The sequence below is a fragment of the Buceros rhinoceros genome, unplaced genomic scaffold (assembly GCF_000710305.1).
Source record: "Buceros rhinoceros silvestris isolate BGI_N320 unplaced genomic scaffold, ASM71030v1 scaffold24216, whole genome shotgun sequence".
In the NCBI taxonomy this organism is placed as follows: Eukaryota; Metazoa; Chordata; class Aves; order Bucerotiformes; family Bucerotidae; genus Buceros; species Buceros rhinoceros.
In genome coordinates this window covers 45,830-54,532 of record NW_010417363.1, presented here as the reverse complement: position 1 = coordinate 54,532, position 8,703 = coordinate 45,830, and the positions used below count along the sequence as shown (strand labels likewise).

The window sequence follows — 8,703 nt, the reverse complement described above, 5'->3', positions numbered from 1 at the left end:
AACTGAGAGGCCTGGTTCTTTAGCGTCCTGCTGATGGCAGTGAGAATGCCACGTGCAGCAAGGGTATGGTGTTTATGGAGCATGTCAAGAACAGAGCCTTGAACTTGGATGTAAAATTATTTCATTAAAATTTTCTTTGGCTCGTAGACTTTTTATAATAAACAAAGAAAGCATATTCAGAATACACATGTGAAAGAGTTTTAAGAAGAAATTTGAGCTTGGGGTGTGGGATTATTGACTCTGGCTTGTTTCCTGGCTGCATGAATGAGAGCAATGCTCTTTGCAAGGCAGGTGAATATGGCAAGATTTCAGTCAAAAGCCATTGACCTGTCGAGCAGTACATTGAACAGATCAGCAGTCAGACTGAGTTTTGTACATGGGGGTGAGATCTCATCCCTCCTTTGTGCTTTCTTCATCATGTAGTGAGGGTTGGAGTGGGGAACAGTTCCTTTAATTAAAACTCCAAACCGTTCTTATTTAATGTCACAGAAATGCATCCATGACATAGCCAGAAGATCTCATCTTAGTTTACACTTCAAGCCAGTACAAATTACAATCAGATTCATTAGTGCTCCTTGAGCAATCCAGACTGAGGTTGGCAAAAAGGTGGTTTTACAGCAACTGATTCCTCTCTTAGTAGAAAGTATCTTGAGTGTCGAACTTACATGATATACTTCCAGTGGAAATATTTTAAATTGATTTGCCAATTAGAACAGCCTTAAAGGAAAATGAGACCAGGTATGTGTGTTTTGTTCACATTTTTCCTTGTAAGCTTTCACTCATAAAAGTATTTTGGCTTTTCATTCTGAAGATGTGATACTTGCATAAATAAAATTGTTTATTGTTGTTTTGTTTTTCCTCTTCTTCTTCTCTTTAGGAGAAAGCTGAAAGTTCCGTTATTTTAGTGCAGTAAAACTCATTTTTCCCCCAGGTTATTTTGGGTAATATGTTTTGGGGTTTATTAATTAGCAGTTTTCTGTGCTCGTGATTTAAAAGTTTAACTCCAGCAGATTCTTTTCTTCACAGTAATGAGCTCATTATGAAAGAAGATTCCCGTCTAAACTTGCTAGATGATGGCACATTGATGATTCAGAATACTAAAGAAACAGACCAAGGCATTTACCAGTGCATGGCAAAAAATGTGGCTGGAGAAGTGAAAACTCAGGAAGTTACTCTTAGATACTTTGAGTCACCAGGTAAGGAACAAGCCTGAATTTTGCATTCAGGTAGAGAATTGGTTTGATAATAATATTGCTAAAAATAAGATGCTTTGGCTCTTGTATGTTCTTGACACATATATTTCTTTTGCTTAGACTTCTAAAGAACTAGATCACAGAGTTATAATATACCTGGACAAAAATGCAAATTAGCCAGTTAATGAATATGTTTGTAGTGGTACGCAATTCTGATCATGGTCTTGTAGGCTGTTTGTAGAAGAGTTAGGAAAAGATGCTGTTGCATTGTGACAGTAATAATGTGCAATAATGTTCCTTCTGGATACCTGAAAACCACAAGATTTCGAGCAAGCCTCTCATGAAAGCCTTGGCACACCCCGTGCATCCATCTGTGCTCAGGAGCTTTTCAGCCAGAATCTCTGACTAGCCAGGGCTTTGTGTTTGCAAGCACTAAATTCCTGTCCAGGACTGTAATTAGTTTTCAAATTCCAAACTTTGCTGTAAGAAAGTTTTGGGTTGACAATTGGCATCAGGTAAACTTAAAACGTCACTGCAAAGCACACATGTAGTTGGGAAAAGTCATATTTAGGCATCGCTCTTTTCTCACAGCCCGGCCAAGTTTTGTGATTCACCCTCAAAATACTGAAGTGCTAGTTGGAGAGAGCGTTACCCTGGAATGCAGTGCAACTGGGCACCCTCAGCCACGAATTACCTGGACCAAAGGTGACAGAACCCCTTTACCAAGTGACCCTCGCATCACCATAACTCCATCAGGAGGACTTTACATACAAAATGTGAAGCAGGAGGACAGTGGCGAGTATACCTGTTTTGCAACTAACAGCATAGATAATATACATGCAACTGCATACATCATAGTCCAAGGTGAGTAATGCTGAACTAGGAGTGACATGCTGTGAAACGTACTAGGAAGAGTATATTACTTTAAATTTTGTGGGTTTGTCTTTTTTTCTAATTGATAGAGCCAAATTGAAACCATAGAAGTTACTTCTTTTAATTACACCGACCTAGTGTAGTCCTTGGTAAAGTTGCTTTACATTTCACTCAGAGGAAGATAATATATATTAATTCTCTGAAAGTTACATTTTTGTAACATTTTGTTGAGAAATGTTTATTTCTTACTTTGTTTTGTTTGCCTGTAGGAAAAAACATGCAGTGTCAAATTTGTGGGGGACTGAATTTTCTCTGTGACGGGCAGCAATACTAGGGATTAGAATATGTGTCTGGATACTAGAAATGGAGTTTTGAGTACAGATCTGTGCTGCCTTTCTTTTTTATCGCTTCAGTGATTGTGAGAATGATGTCTGCTGAGTTTCAAACTGTAACTATGCCAGCTGAGGCATTAGCATAGCTTTTCTGCAAAACAGAAGTCAAAGCATTCTAATATTTAGTGTGATCACAGCAATTTTGGTATTTTAGGTAAATATTCTGAGTATGAAGTATTTTGAGAACAATATATCAAGAGCCTGCTATATATATGGAGAATATGTTTTGCAAATGTTTTCATACTGGAATTTCTATTTGCAAAATGTTTTGAGTAACCTTTAAGGTTGTTTCTCTTCTCACGTTGGCACAGTCTAGGCTGTGCTTTGTCAATGAGTTCAATTTTTAAAGCTATACAAAACAACTTGTCTGTGTAATTTGTTCATTTATTATTCACCAATGGATGATTTTGTTTTGAGAGCTGAACTGATTTCTTCTTACACTGATAATGCCGTGATGTTACTGCAGAAATTGGCCCACACTCCACTCACTGCTTTCCTTCTGTATAAAGAAAACAAGCAGCTCCTGATGGTTTTGACTACATGGCGTTTTCCTCACAGTTCAGCTGAGAATTTTTTGAGAGAAATAGAAGGTATTTTTAGTACAGGGAACACTCTGTGTTTGATTCTCCAAGTCTTACCATACTTCTTATTTTGGATCTATGGCAGTGGATCATAGAGGCCTTCCCTGACACCAGGGCCAGGCTGTGAGGGAAATGTTCCTCTTGCACAAGTAGTTGCCCTAAGTCTCTGCCCTCAGGTGATCAGAATATACAAAAGTCCCATTAGCCTGTCTTTCTCACCAGTGTGAGCTATTCAAGTCAAATAGGAAATACGACGTAATTTCAGACAGTTGTGCATTTTTCAGTTGCTGGTTTTTAACCAGTTTATTTTCTCTTCTGTAGCTTTACCTCAGTTTACTGTCACTCCTCAAGACAAAACAGTGATTGAGGGACAAACGGTTGACTTCCCTTGTGAAGCACAAGGCTATCCCCAGCCTGTTATTGCCTGGACTAAAGGAGGTGAGCATGTTCCGTTTTTACTTTTAACTACTAGAATAGTTTAGCTGCCATTTTGGAATCACTCATCTATTGAAAGGGATTGTGTGTTATTTGTTTAGAAGCTTCAGTCTGGAGGAAACGGGGCTTGTCACTTTGTACTTTAGCTGGAAAAGGCAAGGTGTCCCACAGAATGTAGTCCCCCAGTATTCTTCATTACTCAGTAAGAAAAAGTCACTAAAATATATGTTTCTATAATAGGTTCGTAATAATAAATGTTTAAGAAATGTAAGATGAATCACATATGGCAATACCAATCACTGATGATTTACTGCAGAAGAAGTAGAGATGGCTGTCATCAGCTGGAGTTCTGAAATTAGGCGGGATGTGCTCTGTTTAGGAAGAGGAAGTCCAGCCTGTAACTAGCACCAGTATAATTGCATTTCTGTCACTTAATCCACACTGACAGGAACACTGGGGTGCTCTCTGCTGACAGTTTTATAAGGTTGTGATTATAAAGGCATTAAGCCAAATCTGGCGGGAAGAAATACTGTAGTGGATATTTTATCAGTAAGTAAATACTCCAGTTGAATCAAATGAAACAGCTCTAGCAGGCAAAACAACTCTTAGGAAATTCTAAAACATGGTAAATAAAGTAGATTTTTAACAAACTCTTGATCACAGTGATGCTGATAATGTCCCTGTTTCTCCCTCTACCAAGACTGCTTCAGTCAAATGAAATGTCCAGAAAGGAAGAATAGGGTGCAAACACTGATGTGCCTTTTATTTAATTTTTATAATATTCGATTTTTCAGGGCTGTATGTGTTTTTCATTGGGTTCTCTAAATGGCAGGCAAGATGAATTGTGTCTTACACACGAGGTGATAATGTGAAATGAACAGTAATACCTGTTGGTGCTCTTCTTATGATGCCTTCTCATTCAGATGCTTTATCATGCTCCTTACATGAAAATATTTATTTCTACCACAGATAAAGAAGAGATCAGGACTATGATTGTGTGCAGATGAATGTTTTGTTTACTTTGCTTGTTTATCTTCTGAGAAGTACGGTTTTCAAACTTTTTTCAACGAGACTTTAAATTTTTTCCAATATTTTATGAAATTTAAAATTTTCTGGGTTTCTTTTATTTCTGACACAAAGGGACTTTTTTCTGTGCTGCTATAAATAGCAAATGCTGTTGCTCTGTGTTTCAGGAGGTCAATTGTCTGTTGACAGAAGACATTTGGTTCTGTCCTCTGGAACCCTAAGGATTTCCAGGGTTGCTCTGCATGACCAGGGACAATATGAATGCCAAGCTGTCAACATTATTGGATCTCAGCGGATTGTTGTATACCTGACCGTGCAACCTAGAGGTATGTTCCCATGTACAGCTGCTGAAAGAAAAAAAAAAAAGATATAAGCTTACACTAAAATACAAAGTACTGTGCTTCACTTTTTTTTTCCTAAAGTGAAAGATTGAGAAGTAATTATTTTTGATGGCACAAAATGGTAATATAAGGTATTTATCTCTTTTTAGAATTCAAAAGCTTTTGAGATAGAGCTTGAATTGTGCTTGGGGTTTTCATCAGGATTTTTGATGCATTTCACAATGATTCTAAGTTGCTGGTTTTGAATTGCAAGGTCTTTTATTAGTTTTTGTAAATCGAGCATGTGTGGGACAATGTGCCCTGATGTCACTTGGGAGACTACAAGAGCTTACGACTAAACATTGCCTTTTTAAATGAAAGCGTGTTAGACTGATGTTACATCTTGTGTTGTTTAAAAATCTTGCTGTTCAGGGTATTGCTAACATTTCATATTTCCAATCAGTATTTCTGAGTAAATCTGGTTTTAGAGTTCAGGTGGTTTTTAATAAATAACATGTATGGATACTTATCAGTATTTGTACAAAGTGTCACTCCCTTAGAAGTCTGTATTCTGTAAAGGTTGTTTATCTGATTTACTCTTTTTTGCAAAGAATGGGAATTTGCTTTGAAGGTGACAGTATTCCTATGCTAGGGATTTTTTTTTTTTTTTTGTGAAAAAATAGTTTCTTACAAGACTGTGCTATTAATTAAAGAGTGTTATTAACATAATGTTTTGATGTCCTGAAAAAAAACAGTTTATTTTGCAACCTTCAAAGTGAAAAGTCATTGCTTATACGTAAAATAAGCTGACACAGGAGGAAAAAAAACCATCACTCATTTTTTCTTATGCTTTTCTTCAAGCAATTCTACAATTCATATTAATATTTATCATTTAGTTATATACTTTGGTGTTTTACTACAATTAAGGAGATTAAATGTTTAGTTCAAAGCATTTCTTTTTAGTGACCTCATTTTAAACAGTACTTTAGTGAAAGGGGCTTTAATGTCATCGAACATAGATGTTTGTCAGAAGAAAATTCCATTGACAGTTCTGAGTTAAGAGTAGTCCTGTGAGATTGATTTGTCAAAATTGAGGGGTTTTTCACCTACATAAAATCGGCTAAAATTCCATAAAACAAAACTCAATTAAAAAACTTTTATAGCCTTCCAGCTGTGTTAAACTTCACTGAACTTGACTAAAGTTCAATAAAATTATTTTTGTGTAACTTGGCTTGCAAAATCCAGTCATCAAAAGATAGCAAATAGAAGATCAAAGGCTGCATACGCAGCCTGAAATTGGAGCTCTCCATACATTCATTGCAATGGTATTTTCAATTGTGCAAGAAGTGAAAAGTTTTTCTTCTGGGCTTCTAACAAAACGGTAGGTCATCAGAGGAATGTCTAGTCAGTGGTCACTGTGGCTAAATCTGTATTAATGAATACAAATCAGTGGTCCAGGTCTGTTTGCTGGCAGGATGTGCCTCATATCCACAGACCCAGACTCTCTTATCTCTCGGTGCTGGATGCCTGCCTCTGGATGCCTGGTTTGAAATGGTTTCTGGCCCTTGAGAGCCGTTTTTGTACAAAGAAATTAACATCAGGACCAGATTTGGTTGGTAGTATGAATGAATGCTATGTGGACAAATATTTCTCTATAAAAGCACAGCTCCCTCCCACGCCCCCCCAAAATCCTGTTACAGCAGAAATACAATTCTTAATGTCTTCATAATCTTGTATATGCCTCTCATGATGATACTCGAGTGCTGGATGTTAATCTGGATTTGATGGAAATTAGGATTAAAAAATGCATTGACTTTTGTTTCAGTGGATTTAGGTAACTGTGTCCTTTAAATTGAAGGTGATTTTTTGATGTTTGAAGCCTATAGCTCATTGGTGTCAGGGAGGTAGGAGGTCTGTGAAGGCTTAGCACCTCAGCAAGTTGGGCTGGTGGAATCACAGTTGAATGAACCATGGAAAGTTTTGCTTTTATTATCTAAGAAATCTCTGTTGTTACTTTTTATAAAATTAAAACTTATTTAAAAATTGTCAGAAGTTCATGGAATGTTCATTCTGGTGGCTGTTCAGATTTCACTATTCACAGAATTTTTTTCAGAGCTTTTAATATATGGAGCTTAAGTGGTTTTTTGCAACCTCCAGCCCATTTTGTGAGAAGCTAGGAGTACTTGAAAATCAGCCTGAAGCAGACATTAGGAACAGGAATTTTATCTCTTAAGACATTTATAAGCAACGAAAACTTGCAGACAGAATAGCATTATTAAGAAATGTTAGGTAATTGGGGAAAAAAGTGCTGATCTCTTTTTGTTTACTTTTGCACAAGTTGTATTTCATACCTTGTTAATGTGTAATTTGGTTGTTTTTTTTTTTTAGTGACTCCTGTATTTGCCAGTGTTCCCAGTGACATGACAGTGGAGGTTGGCACAAACGTGCAGATCCCATGCAGTGCTCAAGGAGAGCCAGAGCCAGTAATTACATGGAATAAGGTACTAGATATTTGGTTGGTTGTTTCAGAAAGGCAGTGGCCTTTCCATCTCTTCATAACTAGCTATGCAGAGTGTGCATTGTCAAATCACTGCTTGCTCTGGTGTCTGAAAAGTTTAATCAGCAAATCTTCTTTAAGACAGAGCACAAATATAGGTACCAAACCTGAATCTCACATATATTAAAAAGAATATAAGATTATGCAAATCATTATACAGATTGGCCAAAATTCATAATGTAGGCCTTAAAAGGCCTGTGTATTTTAGTGGCAGTTCTGTGCAAATGCCCTGCTTTATTCGCAGAGTTACTGGTGAATTAATGGGTTGCTAATACTGATCTTCAATTTTCCTGATTATCTTCTATTAGTGAGCACTGGAAAATGTACTTCAGGTAGCTTCTAAATGTATAGCACGTGAAGAACTGATACAGAAAAAGCTCTTGAGATCTTTTTTAGTTTGTTAATTTTGAGTAAAATCAATTATATATGCTCTCAAGGGGTGCTATCATATTTTTGGAACTTAAATTTTATACAGTGAGGACCGATAACTATTAAAATACTCTGATTTATAATAATGAATACGTTGTAAATAAATACACTCTACAATTTTGAAGTACGTGCAAGTATTCCCGTTAACATTGCAGTGTATGAGTTTTTTGTATAAGTTTATCTAAATCTATTTGACTATCATCTTGGTATACACAACAGAAATATTAAATAAAATGAAAGAGAAAAAGAATACAAAAATTCAGGTTTGTAAACAAAGAGTGTTTAGAATAATAAAGCTTGTGCTTTGCTGCAGGATGGAGTACAGGTAACTGAGAGTGGAAAATTTCATGTTAGTCCAGAGGGATTTCTTACTATTCGCGATGTTGGAACTGCTGATGAAGGTCGATATGAATGTGTTGCCCGGAATACCATAGGATACTCCTCTGTTAGTATGGTGCTTAGTGTTAATGGTAAGGTGTATGAATCAGAGGTATGCGTTAGATTATTACTTTTAGTGTAATTGCTTCAATTGTAAGATGCAAAAAAAGTTAATAAAATGTTAACTTCTTTCTTTTATTCATATTTCTCTGCCGTAATCCACTGTTGCTTTTTTTTCTTCATTTAATTCAGGCAACTGCACAGATGTGAGTAAGAACAGAATACATCAGCCAAAATGTCTCTAGGAGTTAAGCTTCAAAACAAACAATGCTTTGGGCTCCAGTTAGTCATCCTACTTTCCTCTTCAGATATTATCTGGACCTATTAGAATTTGCTAGTCGAATACATGGTCTAATCTTGAGGGATAACTTGACAAAAAGGCCTGTGGCATCTTTAAAGGGGCACTTACAGCACTTAGTTAAAAATTAGTCTGCAACCGTTGTGAAAGAATTCAGGAAA

General features: G+C 36.5%; 1 protein-coding gene across 1 annotated transcript in view; it reads left to right on the top strand.

Annotated features, from left to right (window-relative positions):
* PXDN (peroxidasin homolog (Drosophila)) overlaps nucleotides 1-8,703 on the top strand; it is a 35,064-nt gene that overhangs the window by 300 nt on the left and 26,061 nt on the right. Inside the window, exons 2-7 of the mRNA XM_010138193.1 lie at nucleotides 1,011-1,196; nucleotides 1,785-2,057; nucleotides 3,361-3,477; nucleotides 4,668-4,826; nucleotides 7,209-7,321; nucleotides 8,120-8,276. Of these exons, the coding sequence (XP_010136495.1) occupies nucleotides 1,011-1,196; nucleotides 1,785-2,057; nucleotides 3,361-3,477; nucleotides 4,668-4,826; nucleotides 7,209-7,321; nucleotides 8,120-8,276 (1,005 nt within the window). The remainder of the gene's footprint in view (nucleotides 1-1,010; nucleotides 1,197-1,784; nucleotides 2,058-3,360; nucleotides 3,478-4,667; nucleotides 4,827-7,208; nucleotides 7,322-8,119; nucleotides 8,277-8,703) is intronic.